General features: G+C 45.3%; 1 protein-coding gene across 5 annotated transcripts in view; it reads left to right on the plus strand.

The window, feature by feature from the left end:
* The first annotated feature begins 368 nt into the window (after nucleotides 1-368).
* Nucleotides 369-19,333, plus strand: part of nckap1 (NCK-associated protein 1) — a 33,428-nt gene continuing 14,463 nt past the window's right edge. The window contains exons 1-13 of one of the 5 annotated variants that reach the window (XM_060072731.1): nucleotides 371-783; nucleotides 4,561-4,578; nucleotides 7,528-7,638; nucleotides 11,071-11,163; nucleotides 11,281-11,337; nucleotides 11,470-11,612; nucleotides 12,279-12,369; nucleotides 12,958-13,095; nucleotides 13,342-13,390; nucleotides 13,599-13,755; nucleotides 14,081-14,137; nucleotides 14,896-14,992; nucleotides 15,199-15,305. In XM_060072731.1, the coding sequence (XP_059928714.1) occupies nucleotides 676-783; nucleotides 4,561-4,578; nucleotides 7,528-7,638; nucleotides 11,071-11,163; nucleotides 11,281-11,337; nucleotides 11,470-11,612; nucleotides 12,279-12,369; nucleotides 12,958-13,095; nucleotides 13,342-13,390; nucleotides 13,599-13,755; nucleotides 14,081-14,137; nucleotides 14,896-14,992; nucleotides 15,199-15,305 (1,226 nt within the window). In that variant the 5' untranslated portion in view covers nucleotides 371-675. Of the gene's footprint in view, nucleotides 784-4,560; nucleotides 4,579-7,527; nucleotides 7,639-8,828; nucleotides 9,804-11,070; nucleotides 11,164-11,280; nucleotides 11,338-11,469; nucleotides 11,613-12,278; nucleotides 12,370-12,957; nucleotides 13,096-13,341; nucleotides 13,391-13,598; nucleotides 13,756-14,080; nucleotides 14,138-14,895; nucleotides 14,993-15,198; nucleotides 15,306-19,333 lie in introns of those variants that run through there. The other 4 variants (XM_060072732.1, XM_060072734.1, XM_060072733.1 and 1 more) reach the window with 4 other exon arrangements.

Here is a 19,333-nt window from a genome sequence, read left to right on the forward strand (position 1 = left end):
CTCAGGGACACCTTGAAGTTATAATGAACAAAGCATTAGCACCTTTATTAAACATACATGAATTGTATTATTTGTAAACAAAGAGATCAATCATGTATTTCTATATAAATGTATGAGTTGACTAACTGTGTTTTGGAATCTTACCTGTACAAACAAAAAGTACTCTACTATACAGATTTGACTATACTGACATGGACATGCATATTTGCATTGGATGTATACGACTCCAACTGATAGCAATGGGAATCTCATAACATCATACGACAGATGAGTTGAGAATTGACCAACCATTGCATAGTGTTTAGTTCTACATGTACAGTATCCATTTCCCATAACCTGGGCGCAGCACCGAGTTCGTGAGCGGTATTCGAACGCATCTCCGGCGGTACTCGAACGCACCTCGGGCTGGTAGATCCATCCTCGGGCTTTGCAGGGAAAATAACCTCACTGAGAAAACCAGGACATCTCCTCTCGTCTCTCAGGAAAGAAAAAAAACATAGGCAGCTTTGGGAGACGGTGGGGTGGAGCACAGGAAGCCGTTGTCACCGAATATCCGAACATGGGCGCTAACTGATCACTACAGTACACGGATTTTCGCTTCAAACCACCCGACAGTCACAGCACAGATTTGGAAGAGAATCTGACTCGATAAGGGGATCGGACTCGAGGAGCAAGATGTCTCGGGGAGTGATCCAGCCCAGCCAGCAGAAGCTGGCCGAAAAACTCACCATCCTCAACGACCGAGGCATCGGGATGTTGACCCGGGTTTACAATATTAAAAAGGTTAGGAAAGTCAGTCTCGGCTGCATCCACCACATTTTGCGGATAAATTAAAGCCAGACACGGACCAGTAACACCGACACGTTAATGCAGATCTGTTGCATGGTGGGCTAACGTGTGTGTATGCCAGCGGCCGTCACATACGTTATCCCACCATTATCTCAATGTATGAATATGTTTTTAATATAGGAATCATCTGGAAAGTCGTGGTCAGTCTTGATCCCATCCTGTCGGCGTTCCGCAGTTAGCCCGTGGGACGCCGTTAGCCCGGTTAGCTTGCGGTAGACAGTGGTTTAGGGGAGGAATGCTAATGGACCATCCCTGTTATAGTAGTGGAGCATATACAAGCTACTTTAATCCAAACCCGTGAAATAACCCAGTCAATTAACAAACAGTTATAGTTCTTATTTGTTGTTGTCCGTTTCCAGTCCTGAATTAAATCGAAGTCTTTTATCCATCGAGGCCTCTTGGCAGGCAGGCGTTCCCTAGAAATGGCGACCGGCCGCTGGGCTAAGCTAACGTAGCGTCGGGCGTCGTCCCGGGGCTCCGGAGAACCGTCCTCCTCTCACTCGATGGGGTCTAATAGAGTGATTTCAGGGTTCCTCACGATCATGTGAGCACGTTTGGGGAGTTTTATATAATGCAAACTGGAAGTGGAAAAGCGTGGCGATGCAGTGTAGATCATTTGTGTGTGCATCCATAGGGCAAATGGATCAAGGTCTTTATCTGACAGGAGGGATGGTATGCCCTACTTAACCAGGCTCTGTCCAGTAGTGTCTGCAGCATGCACTTGAACATAGTTCTGTAGTTTGAATTCAATGCAGATATCGGCATATGCATCCTTTTATTAAACGATATGCCTAATGTCCTTATATGATGGACATTATATGAATGGCACATATCACAGTGAGCTACTGTGTGGAGGGACTGTTTGAGCTTTTGTTTACTAAATAGTCTAGTGAGGAATGAGTGTAGCATGGAAGCACAAAGGGTATTAGCCCATGTCTGAAAGCCCCTTTCTGTTCTGTCTCTGTTTGAATATCGTTGTGGTGTACTGTTCACCATTTAATAAGAGTCAGCATTAGGTTTAAGATAGTCACTTATTCCCATATTTTGTACACTTGTTATGCTCTTCTTTGGTTTCTTCCATCCTTCCTTTGCTTATGGCTGTATACCATCGCCATCCCATGTTATCATTCCATGATTAGGCCTTTTAATGTCGTCTTGAGTTATTTTAAATTTTAAATTTTTAACTTAATCAAAAGGATTCATAACAGTAGTTAAAATAAAAGTTGAAATAATCTGCTCAAATTGGAAAGCTTTTAATGGTCATTCCTGGTTTCCATAATCAGCACTGATTTCAATCTAAAGCTTAATTTTTCTATACTTATCATGTTGGCTCAGCCAGGATTTACTTACTCCTAGAGTTGACCTAAATATTGGTAAAAGTTTAATATATCACCTGTTAAATATTGTATTTTAATTCAAAATAGTAAACAATGTTACCGCTCACAAACCAGGCTGAAAATGGATAGAAGTTGACCAGTATTAATTTGTATCAATTGATACAAAATTTATTTATACAGCTGTATTTCCTAATATATAGTTTCATAATGGAATCATTTTTTGAAATGAAAAGTTGAATTGTTTAATGTTAACGTAGAAAAAGGCTTTGCATGAACAGAGCAGCTGACCCATATTGTATGACTAACTATCAACACAGTTAGTGGTTGTTATTTTTTATATTTTATAATTATCTCTATATTAGTTTCCCTTTTTTCGCCCTAAGACAATTAAAAGATTGCGTTATCTGCCGACAGTAATATATATAGGCTGACATTTATATATATTTACCTACGAGTATTCAAGGCACTGTTACCTTTGCTGGCGATGACAATGAGTTAAGGATTCATGAGTCACTTCACACAATTTTCTGGAGCTACATGTCAAGATAAACAGGAATACATTGGCTGTTTATTTATATATTTTTGGGCTTAACCTTTAACTGGCATTTTACATCAAAAAGATTTGCTTCTGCTTTATTTCTCTAACCTATAGCCTAACCTTTCCCATAACCCTCAACACTCATTGAGCTGGCTATATGTTGTATAAATTAAGCATTTTAACAAGTCGGCATAGTTATCCACATGATATTAATGTAAGATTAATTATATTATTAAAATGACCGTACATGGCAATGTAATTCTTATTCTGAGAGACGTGTCACATTTCCTATGAAGCGTCTTTATATTGCATGCAATCATGCATTAACATCACAATTACAAATAAAATGTATTGCATTACTACTATTAGCAGCGCTATTATTGTTTTTCCATTGTGTAGCAAATCAAAACCTGAAGGATCAATACAGCTCCTTACTCATTTTACTAGCGCCTAAATATCCTTTTTCACTTGGTATCTTATTGGCATTGAATTGTTGTGTGCAGACTGAAGAACATAGCCAGAGATATGAATTAATGAGACTTGGGGAAAAATAGCATAACATGATGATGTACAGAGATAGTTTTCGATCTTTCTTTGCAAATGGGCAATATTTAACTGGGAGTTAACATTTTCCTGTCATCGTAATGCAATCTGGAAGGTCTTTGAGGTTAACTTCACAGTTTACTGTACGTAGCTTTGTATATGTCTACAGAGTCCTTCCCATTATTTGAGGTGTTGAGAAAATACTAAAAAAGAAGCTGCTGAGGCAGCATTATCTCTGAAGAACACATTATTGCTGTTTTAGTTTTTGATTGGTTCAAGTGAGTGCTAAGCTTGCAGCCATACACAAATTGGAGCATGAAATCACATGGCCCTAATCAGGAGCCAATCAGAAACGTTTATTTAAAACAATGAAATGGGCCTATGGATGGTGCAAGTTTTCCATGTTTTCTATTTTTCCAATATTGTTGGGGAACGTGTATGCAAATGATTAGTAATTTGATGAAAAGTGGGTAAATTGATGAAAGGGGGACAGACCGTTGAACCACAATCTATAGGGTAGTTTACCGGTTGGTCTGAACATTGGAGAAATTACCGCATTCTGGCAGGATTTTGTCTGATACCATCAGTACCTGATTGTTTAATAAATAACCAATCTTTGTTTACTATAGATACAGTTTGATCAAGTCTGTTTGACTTGATGTTTACATTTGGAAGAATAGGAACAGTAACTTTACCAGCAGGAAAAAATGGATAATGGTAAAATAGACAATTGCAGCCAATTTACCTGATCTTGCAGTTTTATGTTCCAAATGTGCATCCAGTACCCAGTTTTGCTATCAATTCTTCCATCACATTCCAACTGCTGAAAGGCTTAACCTTGTAAATAGTAGTGGGTAGAACAGCAGTTACTAAGCAACAGCCATAGATAATAATTTTGGCCTGAGGCTGCAGGGATGCATGTTGCGGTTATGGGCACATTAAATACAATTTAGATTATAGTCCATTCATTAGTATTAGCAAAAAGAAGCCAAAGTAATTCATAAAGTGTTCCATCTCAAATATAAATCAAAAATGTGAATTTGAAAAACAAATACACAACTGCAGGTGTTTCAGTTTAGATTGTGTTATTTACAGAGCATGTTGATTTGATTTGTGGAATGTCATCTTATCAATGAGTGCAGCTGTCAAAATACCTGTCTGCGTGTGTGTTTGTGCGTGTGTATGTTTGTGTGTGCATTTACTAAAAGGCTAGTGGTTTGTCAAGGCAGGCTCGTTGTTTTGATTTCTTCTCTTCTTCTCTCCGTTCCAATGCTTTCCCCTTCTCCTATGCAGCAAGGACAAGTTTGGAAGGTTTGCAAAGTTTATCACCTTCCACTGATAAACCCCGCCCCCTCTTTCCATAACCTCCCCACCTCACGCCTTTGTACCTTCCTCCTGTAGTCCTCCTGGATACCTCTACTGGTCTGTTCCCCTTCTCCTTTGTGGCTCCTCTACACTTCCCAGTCCGGGACACCAAAAGCAGGCTTTAAACCCAGTCCCCCTTGGGTTGAACAATTCCCATTGAATGCAGGAGATTTCAATCATAAGTCTTTATGTCATTATTTAATGACTAAAATCTGTCTACAGGCTTCAAATATATGTTAACATAGGAATTATTCATATTCGTAACACTAAATATTATTATTTTGAACAATACTCAAAAGGCAAAGCCTACTTAATGTTTGGTTGTAGATGGATTCGTTTTTATAACAAAACTAATTCATACAAATGAAAGGTAAGTTGAATATGAAAATCATATTTTGTAAAGCAGATTCACATTCTTGTTAAACGTTACATAAATCCACTTATTTCTTTCCTGAATTTATCTGTTAAATAGATTTGCAGAATCTGAATCCGCTGTTTAGCAAAGCGTTAATAAGCTTGTCCTATTTGTATTAGGTGGTCTTCTTACATTTGGTTTATCTAATTGGACACATCCAAGATGTCCAAAAAAATAAACCTAAGTGACTCATCTAAAAATTGACCATGGCATTTTGCTAATCCTATTTGTGCCAGACTGGAATGAAGAAAACGATGGTGGAGCCAAGTATCAGGTCGGTTGTGGTATCCAGGATGGAAGCTCCCCCTCCCTCCCCTTCAGCTTGTTCTCAACCTATCCCCATGTTACATCCCACTTTTCACAGCCTCCCTCCTTCCTTCCATCCATCCGCCACCCGGACCCCACCCCAAGCTAGCAAGTCTTTAGCTATCACTACTAACCACTGACATGGTTAACAATACCAGTTAGGAGTGCATGCCTTGGAGCTCAGATATAGGGTTGGATAGTTGGCTCACAAGCAACTTTGCGCGATAACTAACTTCTGTGAATTGGTTCTTTAATATTTATTCTGTGGGCGGTGTTTGTTATTTCCTGACAGTTTCCGAAGGCAAGTCTCTGGGTAATGATGCTAGTGTGGAAGTTAGTATTAGGACACCAATGTAGCATTATTGTAGGGAAATAGTGATTCCCTGTGCTTTTAAAATACCCTCTAGCTAGAACATGTTCTGTGATTCCTACAGCTGTTGGTTTAATCTAGTCTAAAAAGCAGACTATTAATTAAGTTAACTCACCTGGCATTAAAAGTCCAATGGATTCAAGCGAATTTGTACAGAATGAGAACAACGAAACAAGAAGGGACTTAATTTCCAACCTTTGTTATTGTTGTTGGGCCTACATTTATGCCATTTTCTTCTTGTTTAATATAACGTGATCCTCTTGTCTCCCTGTGATAGCTTATCAGCCCCTGACAATCCCCTGTTTGGTTTAGCATGCTGTGTCCCTGTGTAATGCTTCGGTTTTGTGTTTGGAAGCTTTAGCCAGTGATGAATTGTCCACCATAGGCAGCCACACATTTGCCACATAGGCCTGCCTTTTCCATATTTTTAAGATCATTTTGATAGTTTCTGTTAAAACAGGGAGGCCATTCACGCCCCCTTTGCATCCCTATTTTGGGTGAGGTGGATTTGGTTCTGTAAAACAAATGCAAAATCCCCCTGATGCATCTTAGTGTTTCCTCCCAAATTTCTTCTGAACTGCAACTTCTAGTTTTCTATTCTTTGATTTACATAGCCCCATTAGCTAGCTAGCATGCATAACTGTTTTGTGGTTTCATGTTGTACGAGTTGGCCCAATGCATCATACAAGCTGAAAACACAGGCTGTGGTTGGATAGATGTTTGGGAGTTGATGTGTTGCTTCATTGGCAGATGAGTGGAAGCATTATATTGTAATGTTGATTTGTAATGTGGCTTTAATTATGTTATCGGTTGACACCATGTGACTCGTTAACATCAGTCTCTTGAGAGTCAAAGTAACCGATACGTATGTTGAATCCTTAGAATTGTTCCTTCACCTCAAAGGTTTGACTTTTTGTGACCATATTTAGGATTATGTGTTAATGCTGGCCACCAATCATGTTTATATTATCCCTTGGTTACGGGACGTGCATGGACTACATCCTCCTTGCCATTCACTACTACTTTACCCATAATGCATGAGTGCCGTGTTTTTTTTGTCAGCATCAACTTGTGGCTCACGTAGAGTTCCCCGCGGTAGTGGCAGAGAAACGACACTAACTAGGAGTACTGAACTCCATAACACCTCATAACACATTAATTGATTAACACTCACTTTGTACTTCATTCAAACAGTCTAAGTTTGCTCAATACGATCGTGATATATTATCAGCGAGCGGCTAAATTCTGTCTCTCTCTACCTACTATATGTTGGTGATTTCCTGCCTTTTGTGCAGTGATGCCAAAGTACTGAATATCTGGGGACTTCAACTTTGTCATTTGTTATTTTTATAGTTTATTTATATTTTTGCATGCGCGTTTGTTTTCCTGTGTTGCATCGACTTGAGTCTGGTGTTTCACCACATTTCAGTATTCCACTTCCCTAAGTTATCTTCTGCTCTTAGGGCAATCGTGAGGATCACTCAGCTCTCACTAAACATACTAAATGTATATTTTGGTCTTAAAACCTCATCTGTTGTGCCCAAGACATTGGAAAAGAGATGGACGGCAGAGGTGGCCATTTCCTGATTCATAAAGTAAAAGTCCTTCTGTAAAATGTATTTTACCTAGTGTGACCCCTAATAGAAGGACTTTTACTTTCTGAACCTGAATATTCAATCATTGAGAGAGACAGAATGATAGACCTTGCTGATGCCTTTGCTGAAGTGTATTAACGTGTTATTTTTTTTGTTTGTATGGTTTTCCTTCCCTCCTTTCCTCCTCACCTTTCCTCCATCCTTCCTAGGCATGTGGGGATCCGAAGGCTAAACCATCTTATCTGGTCGATAAGAACCTGGAGTCGGCTGTTAAATTCATTGTCAGGAAGTTCCCTGCTGTGGAAACCAGAAATAATAACGTAAGGACGCCTTTCACATTTTCGTGTGTGTGTGTGGGTGTAGGTCTTGGTTGGGTGGGGGTGGAGCGGGCTGCTATATGTGTGCTATATGTGTTAGTAGGGCTGAACGATTTGGGCAAATAATCATTGTGCGATTGTTCCTTCTAAACCAATATTGTAAATTCGATTTACTATGCAATTTTTCTATTTAGAGTTATTTATCATCTGTATTATTCACTAAAAACAAAAGCAATAATAGAATACAGTCTACATATGAACTGCTCTTTTCTGTTGGCCAGGCCAAGTGTTATGATGAGATGAATTGATATCAACATATCTTTATCTAACTATTGAATTGTAAAATAAATAAATTACTTATCTGCAGTCTGTAACGGTAACAAATAGGGATGCACCGATATGAATATTTTGGCCGATACCCGATATTAATTTTATTAAATTTATTTTTGGTCGCTGTGTCATAATTCAGCTTAATTTTTAATATATTGTTGCTTAAGGCACACTCATTAACGAGAAAATGTCAAACTGGCACTGCATGTTGAAAAGGTTGCTGACCCCTGCTCTGGGGTCTATAGCATATAACCGCGTTGTCTGATTACAGTTGAATTCATTTTTCACAATTTACCAGCTCTCGTTTTGAAGAATAATCACTGCCATTTGTTTCAATGGGAATTGCGACGGTCTATACTTTCAACATAAAGTGTACATATTTATAATTCGAAATTCGTCCCAGTATTTATACCACAGATACTATATGGTCTATAGCATATAACCGCTTTTTCTGATTACAGTTTAATGTAACAGTAAGCTGACAACATCGCTAATTAGCACCGTAACCACATGGAGATAACCGTGGCAACCGGTCAAACAAATTTTCTTTTTGCGATCATTCTGCGCACGCATCCGCCGTGTTGATAAATAAATAATCCCCCTATACACATGGCCAAATCCCCCTCCCCTCTCCCGACACACAAACAGCAACTAGAGGATATCGGTTGTGGATATTGGCCCAATTTTACTCATCGGACCGATGCCGATAAGTAAAAAAATTATGAACATCGGCCGATACCGATATTAATGCAGATATATCGTGCATCCCTACTATCAAATCACACAAGCTGAATTGCAGAAATAAAAAACAATTCTGTTGTAATAAACAAGTAATATGTAAACATGTGCGACTCGACCAGACGTCCCGGGTAGTAGCAAAAGACTCTGCTGTCAGCGCTGCCTGCATGTTTTAAATAGCTCGGTGGGGCAGCCTGGCCAAATATGTTCAGGATGGCGTGCTGTGTACTGTTTATCCAGTGTCTTTACCAAAGCTGTAAACTCTGCCTCGGTCACCGTGTTGAGGGGCATCTTTCATCACATCGCTTCAGTCATTTTGAGCTTTTGGATCTCGTTCATATGGAGTTATATTCAGGAACATTTCGGTCAGGGATCCCTGCCGGGTGGTATACGGCCTACTTGACACCCTGCTGGTCGGGTGTCTAGCCATGCAAACATCATACTTCGAGGCCATTTGCACAAGATATCAACATCAACAAATCATTGTGTAGTGTGGCAAGTTTTTCATCTACTGCTCTCACACGCATGCCGGTGTTTCCCATTCCAACCCTCTGATTGGTTAGATTGTGTAACATTTAACGAACACTTTTTTTTTTTTAATCGCAGCCTTTGCGATTTTAAAATTGCTTTCCTTTATATTGCGATGTCGGTTTGAATTCGATTTATCGTTCAGCCCTATGAATTTGTGTAAGCAAATAATTAATATCAACAATGTTATAGAAATAATTTATTCAAAAAAGAATTGGGTTGGCATTTTTTCGGTCATATGCCACCTGCTGAATTCCAGACAAATTTTCCTTCAATACAATATCTGAATAATTGTCTGTAATTGTCGTCATTGTTATTATTTAAACAATAACCGTTATCTTGGCTCTTAGCTTTTGTGTCAACCTGCCATTAAGCTAATCGCAGTGTGTGCGTGTGTGTGCTTGTGTGTATATGCGTGTGCGTGCATGTGTATATGTGTGTATAGCTATGTCAAGCTTACTGCTTTGTTCAGTGCTAAAATTGTCTCTTATGTTGTTTTTATGCTTTGTTTCTGTGTTTGTGTGTTTTGTTTTGCATGCTAAACTTGGCTTATTCCGGACTTGTGCTTTTTGGTAAGTTTTTTTGTATCAAAGTTCACTTAAATTAATTTTGCAGTACTGTAATTTATTTATCAATATATTGTCATTATAAAGAATTATTTGCTTTGCTTTGCCATTTTTATTTTGCACTTCTTGCAGCAATTCTTGCTTTCTCTCATCCACTAAATAAATTGTTGATGTGTGTGACAGCCAACTGGCTGCCTGGCTAGCTCACTGATTGGCTGGCTGTATAAACCCTGCTGTCTGCACCACATGGTCTGGTGTTCTAGTGTTTCAACTAAAAAGACAGGTCCATTTTGTTTGATTTCCCACTGTCCTTTTTTGCAATTGCTGTATTAGAATTAATTTTTTCTGGGATTAAGTAATTTCAAATGCAAAAACCTATATTTTTCAACCCTAGCACCCCTACAATCAAGTTGCAAATATATGGCCTACATATGTTTGACATAATGTAATGTCTCAAGTCAACAAGCTTGAGCTACATGCAATGTCCAATTTAGACTTCTGATTGGCCCCTTGGGTCGTCTACATATTAAAAGCTCTTCCTTATTGCCCCTAAATAATATCAAACTTTAGAGCTTGATGCACTCTTCTTGGCTGTCAATGACGAGCTCTTGGACAGGCTGGCTCAAGCTGCCCTATATCAGGTGTGCATGTAGCGCAGCAGTGGTCAGTGAAACAGTTGATGACTCAGGTCAAATCAGCACCATTCACATACAGATTAGCTATCATCTAACCAATAAATGGGATTTGTTTGAGCCATCGCTTCCCACCATTTTGAAGTCAGAGAGCTGAGTGGAGTACAGAGCCTCACATGGTGAATGCAGAGCAGGTGAATGCAGCACAGTTCTGCACACGGTCCTCTGGTGCGTGGTTGGCTCCTGTTCTGGTCCTCTTCTTGGTGTATCCTTACGGACTCTTACCTCTGGGGAAATACATTTCAGGTTTTTCTTTGGGTGGCCCGCTTCCTTCTATCATAATCTTTTTTTGTCTAAATATTTACCCCCGTGTATCAGCATTTCTTTTGCTATAACTGTTCTGACAGAAAACGGCAGATCTTCTCAAACAAAATTCACTGCACCATTTCTGTGATAATTAATGAATAAATTCAAACAGATTCAATTTTTTTCTTTGACATAATGGTGCAGTGCTTTTTATCTGCCGTTATCTGTCAGAACAACGGCAAAGCGACCGTTGCTTTTCAGGTCATATGTTGCTTCCCCATCAATCAAAATAAAAGTTTACTGACCCCCCCCCTTTTCTTATGTGGTTTCTACAGCAACAGCTGGCTCAGCTGCAGAAAGAGAAGTCTGAGATCCTCAAAAACCTGGCTCTCTACTATTTCACTTTTGTAGATGTGATGGAGTTTAAGGTAGGGGCAAACAGCCGTTCCCATGCAGGGTGTGATGTAACCTGCAAATGGACGAGGACTTCAACGGGAGGGGAAGGGATGAGCCTAGTGATGAAGGCTGCTTTGTTGTCTTTGCAGGACCATGTTTGTGAGCTGTTGAATACCATTGATGCCTGTCAGGTCTTCTTTGATATCGTAAGTTAAATAACCACTGCAAACACCGTCTCTTCATTATAATATCATGACTTTCCTATCTTGGCCAAATAAAGCCCCAGCTTATCTCATTGTTGTCACTGATGACCAACTTCCCATTTCCTGTTCATGCAGACGGTAAACTTTGACCTGACCAAGAACTACCTGGACCTGGTGGTGACCTACACCAACCTGATGATGCTGCTCTCCCGCATCGAGGAGAGGAAGGCCATCATCGGCCTGTACAACTACGCCCACGAGATGACCCACGGCGCCAGGTAACTGGACACGCACTGATGCTGCTCCTATTGGACAGCCTGAGGCAGGCCCATTCCATCTTAATGAGAGGCGTATGGGAGAGGGAGGAAACTGGTTGAACCAAGAGCCCCTAGGGGATTACTGTGTTAATGTTACTGTTGGAAATGTTGCTGCTATGTGGCTGCTGAGAACCAAGCATAAGAATTTTACTCTTGTGTACTTGACTGTACAACAAGATGTAATAAAATAAATTCTGATTCTGATTCTGAGGTAATGATTAGTGTGTAGCAGCACTGCTTTCCAGATAAAGTGATTTTGTGGTTACCAATCGAATGAACGGATACTTACTTGCGCTACAACGAAAGCGACGAATGCAGCAGGGTGTGCCTTTGTGAGTGAAATGTTTGTTTTTCCCTTATGTTTAGCCTATGTTTGGAGAAACGCAGATATTTCCTTCCTTTCTATTGGCTTAGTCAGTTGCGAGTACCGACACAGCCACCTAATCTGTCAAGCATTCTGACACGTTTGCCTGAAAGGCACTTTATCACAGATGTATGTAATTTCTTTATTTGAGAATTTGAAGGAAGACGCACCTTTTTGATTGACCGTAGGTGATTAAACTTGACACATTTATATGCTGTCATCTGTCATGCTTCTCGGTAACCTTGGTAACTCTGTTTCCATAGTGACAGGGAGTACCCCAGGTTGGGCCAAATGATTGTGGATTACGAGAACCCTCTGAAGAAGATGATGGAGGAGTTTGTTCCACATGGAAAGGTAAAAGCTCAGGGCCTTGGGACCCCAGCCCTATCTGTAACGGCAGCCTTGACTGCACTTTGAAATATACAATACCGTTCAAATGTTTTACAATACCGTTCTGTAAGTCCCAGACAATTTCCCGTTTTCCTTGAAAACCCACACAACAGTTTTATACAACAGTTTTCAGATGGGATAACATATTTGCTAAAGGGTTATCTTATCATCTGTAAGTCTTTTAATATGATTAGCTAAACAATGTACCATTAGGACACAGGAGTGATGGTTGCTGAAAATGGGATTCTGTACACCTATGTAGATATTCCATTAAAAATCAGCCCTTTCCAGCTAACCCTAACCCTACAATAGTCATTTACCACATTAATAATGTCTAGACTGTATTTCCGATTAATTTAATGTTATCGTCATTGAAAAAAAAGAAACAGTGCTTTTGTTAAAAACAGTGGCATTTAAAATTATTTTCATCTATTTATCCTAGCTACTATGTGTAATGCTTGAGTTTTTTTACTCATGATGTAATGGCGGTGCGATATCAATCCTATCGATGTCAGTCGGAACAGATTGACCGTGTGCCCCTGTGTCCTGCAGTCGCTGTCTGATGCGCTGATCAGCCTGCAGATGGTCTACCCCAGGAGGAACCTCTCGGCTGACCAGTGGAGGAACGCCCAGCTGCTCTCCCTCATCTCAGCCCCCTCCACCATGCTCAACCCAGCGCAGTCCGACACGGTGCGTGGCTGTCACCTCCCCAGTGTGGAGGGTGCACCCTCCTGACCGTATCAGGCCTCTTAGGGCCTAACGACCTACAATAGCTGGCCAATGATTACTTGTTGATGGTTCTGTTAAATTAATAAGCATTGCCTCCCAGTGAATTTTAATACATCCTTGATTTCTAAATTAGCCCACTCCCAAGGTTGTATTTCTTCGTGTGTGTTGGTTTTGTGTGCTTAACTATTCCGCTTTGCTCTTTTTTAGATGCCATGTGAATATCTGTCCCTGGATGCAATGGAGAAGTGGATCGTCTGTAAGTATAGTGTGTGTGTGTTTGCGCGTGGATCCCTCAGTTATTTTATGCAAATGAGTAATGAATAAATAATAATAAATATATGAGACAGTCAGTCTCATATATTTTTGTATCCATAAATCGTATCAACTGAAGTTCATATACAGATCTCCTTGGGAAATTGAATACAATTAATTGGCATGAACCCCCCCCCCCCCCCCCCCCCCAGTCGGTTTCATCCTGTGCCACGCGGTGCTGAGCACGGATGCAGCCGCCCTCTCCCTGTGGAAGCTGGCCCTGCAGAGCTCCACCTGCCTCTGCCTGTTCAGAGACGAGGTCTTCCACATCCACAAGGCCTGCGAGGACCTGTTCGTCAACATCAGAGGGTACGGCCGTGAAGATTGATGGAATTCATCAATCTGGGGGTCACAGATCGAATAGATCCATACATAGTTGCATGTTGAATGCACTGATGAATGGATGGATAACGTTTGGAAACATAAATCCATCCATCACTCGTATCAGTCATCCACATATCATAATGTTGTCTGCACACAGTCCTATGAGATGTATGCTTTCCGCCGCCCACAGCTCTACCCGACTGTATCCTGTTAATGATTCATGGGCGGGTCGGAAGCTAAAGATTTACTTATTCCCTTGTGGGATCATTTTTTCATCTAATGCAAATCTCACGTTTGTGTGTGTTTTCAGATACAACAAGCGTATCAATGACATCCGGGAGTGTAAGGAACAGGCTCTGTCTCATGCGTAAGTGTTCCTCTCTCGTTCTTAACGCTGTTCTTCTCCTTGACAGCCAAAAAAACTAGTGACTTAAACCATATGGTCTCATTATTTGTTATCTATATTTGTCATCTATATTATTTAGTGCTGTCATTTTAACGCGTTATTAACGGCGTTAACCCAAACCAATTTTAACGTCGTTAATTTTTTTAGCTCGCGATTAACACTCTTTTGGCTTAGCAAACGTTTTTTCCCCTGCTGTCTAGCAACAACTAGTCACGTTAGAAAAACAACACTGCGGGTCTCTCTTCTATCCATCTTAACAAATATATTTTATTACTGTCCTTCTCAACACTCTGATCTCACTAAAAGGCTCGCAGCAAGAAATCAAGGGATCTTTAGAATAGAAAATAAAGTGTGATTAATCGTGAGTTAACTATGTCATTAATGCGATTAATCGCCTGACAGCACTAATATTATTCAATTATTGTCATCAAATCTCTAGTTAATATTTCTTGTGTATAGAATCGAAAATTGCTATCCAAGAAATATGGATGTATAGGACTATGACCATAATGTGAATTTTCTTCTGCATTCATGGTCACGTAGGTTAGAATTATGGCTGAACGATATGGCCAATGACATCACATATAGTTGTAAGAGTATTCTCCTTTGGACAGCTCTAAATAAACCGGAGGGTTAATTATGGTTTATAATATACAATAATTTAATTTATAAAGGTCTAAAGGTAGCTGTGTTTGACCCCCCCCCCCCCCCCCCCCCAGCGGCTCCATGCACCGAGAGAGACGCAAGTTCCTCAGGTCTGCCCTGAAGGAGCTGGCCACTGTGTTGGCTGATCAACCAGGACTACTAGGACCCAAGGTGATGCCAAAGAACCATCTGGAACATATGTCATGTCCCCTAAACACATACACAACAAGTCAAGGGTCTTTTCATTTTGATCTGTGATTTAAATCCCAACCTAGAAATCAATAATTCAAGGTCTATACATTTTTTAATTTATGTTTTGTAAATGTAAATTCACACCCCAGAATTAAAATGTGTTTGTCTGTATGTGTGTCTGCTAGGCATTATTTGTTTTCATGGCGCTGTCCTTTGCACGAGACGAGATCATCTGGCTGCTGCGTCACGCCGACAACATCCAGAAGAAAAGTACAGACGACTTCATAGACAAGTAGGGGCATGCACACACACCACCGCCATGCTCTCCCACTGACCCAACAAAGCACACACACGTGCAAACACACACATGCACCACACCACACACACAGTCCAGTAAGTTGTACTTGACGGATGAGAACAAATGTGCATAAGCTATACATTGTGGTATCCGGGAATGAAGAATGCGCCGGGATTCAGTGAAACACGTGGCAACGGTTGGTTTAAGCCGACTTCGGCGTTTATTTCAATAGTTAAACAGGACAAGGGTGCGCTCGGGCCTCCGTGAGCCTCAAGCCTCTGCAGTCCGTGCGTGTCTCTGCCTCTCCCGTCCATGCGTGTCTCTGCCTCTCTTATAGTGGCTCCGGGCCTTCCTCCTCCCAGCCGCCAGGTGTCCCCCATCCTGCTGATTGGGGGGAAGGACCCGGTGCTCTCCGTCGCCGGCTGGTGGGTGGGGGTGGTACACCCCGTCCTTCACGGTCCCACGGGACCGTGAAGGCCGAGGCTTCAGGGGCGGGATGCCACACTCCCCCCCCGTTTGCTCAAGCCCCTGGTCTCTGGGGAACCCACCCAGACAGGCATCCCGACGTGACAGGGCGTCGGCGTTGGCATGCTCCCGGCCCGGTCGGTGGTCCACCCGGAACCGGAAATCCTGGAGAGCCAGGAACCACTGTGTCACCCGGGCGTTTGTATTCTTGGCCCCCGCCATCCACTTCAGGGGGGCGTGGTCGGTGACCAAGGGGAACTCCCTCCCCAGGAGGTAGTAGCGCAACTTCTCCAGGCACCATTTAATGGCCAGGGCCTCCTTCTCCACGGTGGAGTAGTTGCGCTCATTGGGGAGGAGCTTCCGGCTGACGTAGGTTATCGGGTGCTCCTCTCCGGCCCGGACCTGGGACAAGACCCCCCCAAGAGCCACCTCCGAGGCGTCTGTGTGAACAATCACAGGGAGGTTAAAGTCAGGTGTGATTAGTACCGGTTCTGAGCACAGGGCCTCCCGGAGCGTCTTGAACGCCCGGTCCGCCGCCTCTGACCAGGTGACCCGGTCTGGCAAGGCCTTACGGGTTAGGTCGTTCATGGGGCTGGCCAGCGTGGCGTACCCGGGAATGAAGCGCTGATAGTAGCCCACCAGCCCCAAGAACGCCTTTACCTGCTTCTTAGTCCTGGGTTGCGGCCAGGCCCGTATGGCGGCTACCTTGCCTTCCTGCGGCCGCACTGTCCCTCTCCCGACCCGGTACCCCAGGTACGTCGTCTCCTCTCTCCCGAGGCGACATTTGGCCGGGTTAGCGGTGAGGCCCGCCTTGCGCAGCTCTCCCAGCACGGCCCTTAGCTGGCGGACGTGGATATCCCAGCTGGCGCTGTAAATGATGATGTCATATTATGTATGCCGCTGCGTAATCCTGGTGGGGCCTCAGGAGCTGGTCCATCATCCGCTGGAATGTGGCCGGGGCGCCGTGTACCCCGAAAGGGAGGACGGTGTACTGGTACAGTCCCCCCGGGGTGGAGAACGCCGTCTTTTCCCGGGCCGCCCGGGTCAACGGCACCTGCCAGTACCCCTTGGTCAGGTCCAGGGTCGACAGGTACCGTGCCGGGCCCAGGCGCTCGATAAGTTCGTCGACCCGGGGCATGGGGTAGGCGTCGAACTCCGATGCCTCGTTCAGCCGCCTGAAGTCATTGCAGAACCTAAAGGACCCATCTGGCTTGGGCACCAGGACCACCGGGCTGCACCAGGCGCTGCGTGACTCCTCTATCACGCCGAGCTGCAGCATTCGGCGCACCTCGGCCCGTATGGCCTCCCTCCGGGCCTCTGGGATCCTGTAGGGCGGAACCCTTACCCTTATTCCTGGCGCCGTCCGGATGTCGTGGTGGGTGGCGGCAGTCCTCCCCGGCAGGTCGGAGAACACGTCCCGATGCTGGAGGACGATCTCGTCCAGGTCGTGCCTCTGGGCCGGGCTGAGGTCCTCCCCCACCGGGACCTCCGGGATCTCCTGCCGGGCCGCCAGGGCCAAGGGAGCGGGGTCGGCGGGTGTCTGCTCCCCCCCCCTCCACTGCTTCAGGATGTTTATGTGGTACAGCTGTGTCGGCTTCCGCCTCCCTGGCTGGCGGACCCGGTAGTTCACCTCGCCCACGCGTTCCACCACCTCGTAGGGTCCCTGCCACTTGGCCAGGAACCGGCACTCCGCCGTGGGGACCAGAACCAGGACCAGGTCCCCGGGCTGAAAGGTCCTCAGCTGGGCTCCTCGGTCATAGACCCTCGCCTGGGCCTGCTGCGCTTGCTGGAGGTGCCTCCGGACGATGGGCCACACCCGGGCCATGCGGTCACGTACCTGCTCCACGTGATCCACGGTGGTGCGGTGGGGGGACGGCTGGCTCTCCCAGGCCTCCTTTGCGATGTCCAGGATCCCTCGGGGTCTCCGTCCGTACAACAGCTCGAAGGGGGAGAACCCGGTGGACGCCTGGGGGACCTCCCGCACCGCGAACAGTACGTGGGGTAGTAGTTGGTCCCAGTTCTTCCCGTCGGCTTGCATGGCCTTCTTGAGCATCTGCTTTAGGGTTTTGTTGAAGCGCTCGACCAGGCCGTCTGTCTGGGGGTGGTAAACCGAGGTCCGGAGCTGCTTCACCTGCAGAAGCCTGAGGACCTCCTTCATCACCCGTGACATGAAGCACGACCCCTGATCGTTGAGCACCTCCTTCGCTATTCCCACCCGGCTAAAAAGGAGCTTTAGTTCACGGGCGACTGCCTTGGCGGTGGCGGCGCGCAGGGGGAGGGCCTCGGGGTAACGGGTGGCATAGTCCACTAGCACCAGGATATATCGGTGGCCCCGGCTGGTCTTGGGAAGGGGCCCCACGATGTCTAATGCTAAGCGGTCAAAGGGGGTCTCAATGATGGGCATGGGAATGAGGGGGTGTCTAGCGATGGACCGGGGGGCTACCCGCTGGCACTCGGGGCACCCCTGGCAGTGGCGCTCCACATCCCGCTTAACCCCCGGCCAATAGAACCTGGCTAGGACCCGCTCCCGGGTCTTGTCCATGCCCAGGTGGGCCCCCAGGAGGTGAGTGTGGGCCATAAAAAGCACCTTACTAACATAGGGGCGAGGCACCACTAGCTGTTCCCTCACTCCCCCCTCCCCGGAGGCTACTCTATACAACAGACCCCCCCTGGTGCTGAAGTGCGGATGTGGTGTGTGACTCACCGAGTCCCGGGCCTGCCCGTCGTGAACCAGGACGTGGCTCCAGGCGTGCTTGAGGGCCTCATCCTGGAGCTGAGCGGTGGCGAACTGGCCGGGTCGGGACGAGCCTTCCCCCCTCTCTGGTAAGAAGTCCGAGAACTCAGTGAGGGGGGAGCTCTCCGGGTCTTCCGGTGGGTCCGGCTGCTCGGAGGCTGTGAGGGTCTCCGTGGTGTCGGGGGTAGGTTCCGGTGTCTCGCTCCGGACGGGACCTCTCGCTGTGTGCCCCGGGGTCCCCGGTGGGGAAGGTCCGTTCCCCTCAGATCCCTCGTCCTCCGCCGTCAGCTCCCCCGGGGACGATGGACGCCGGGTGGCCCCGTAGGCCTGCCGAACCCCCCGCGCCCCTCTGCGGGGAGGGCCTCTCCAGCTCCGTAGCTCCCGCGTCGGGTCCCACAGCCGGTGGAAGATCGGGCAATCCCTCCCGATCACCACGGGGACCGGTAGGTGGGGGACAATCCCTGCCTTGATTGTGAACACCCCGTGTGGGGTGCGGACAACCACGTGGCACGTGGGGTAAGTCCGGGTGTCCCCGTGAACGCAGGCCACCTCCATAGGTTCCCCTGCCTTCCCCCCCGCCAGGTCGGGGCGAAGGAGGGTAACCGCACTGCCAGTGTCTAAGAGGGCCTGCGTGTCCCGGTTCATGACCCGCGCCGGGATCGTCGGACTACCCGAGGTTCCCTGCGACCAGCAGGTCGCCAACATGCACGTGTGGTCCGCCCCCGGGTCCGCGTACGCTGACGGCATCGACACATCACGTCCCCTCGGGCAATAGCGAGCGATGTGGCCGTACTGGCCGCACCCGAAGCAGCGCCGCACCTCC

The sequence above is a fragment of the Gadus macrocephalus genome, chromosome 15, assembly GCF_031168955.1.
Source record: "Gadus macrocephalus chromosome 15, ASM3116895v1".
Taxonomy (NCBI): Eukaryota; Metazoa; Chordata; class Actinopteri; order Gadiformes; family Gadidae; genus Gadus; species Gadus macrocephalus.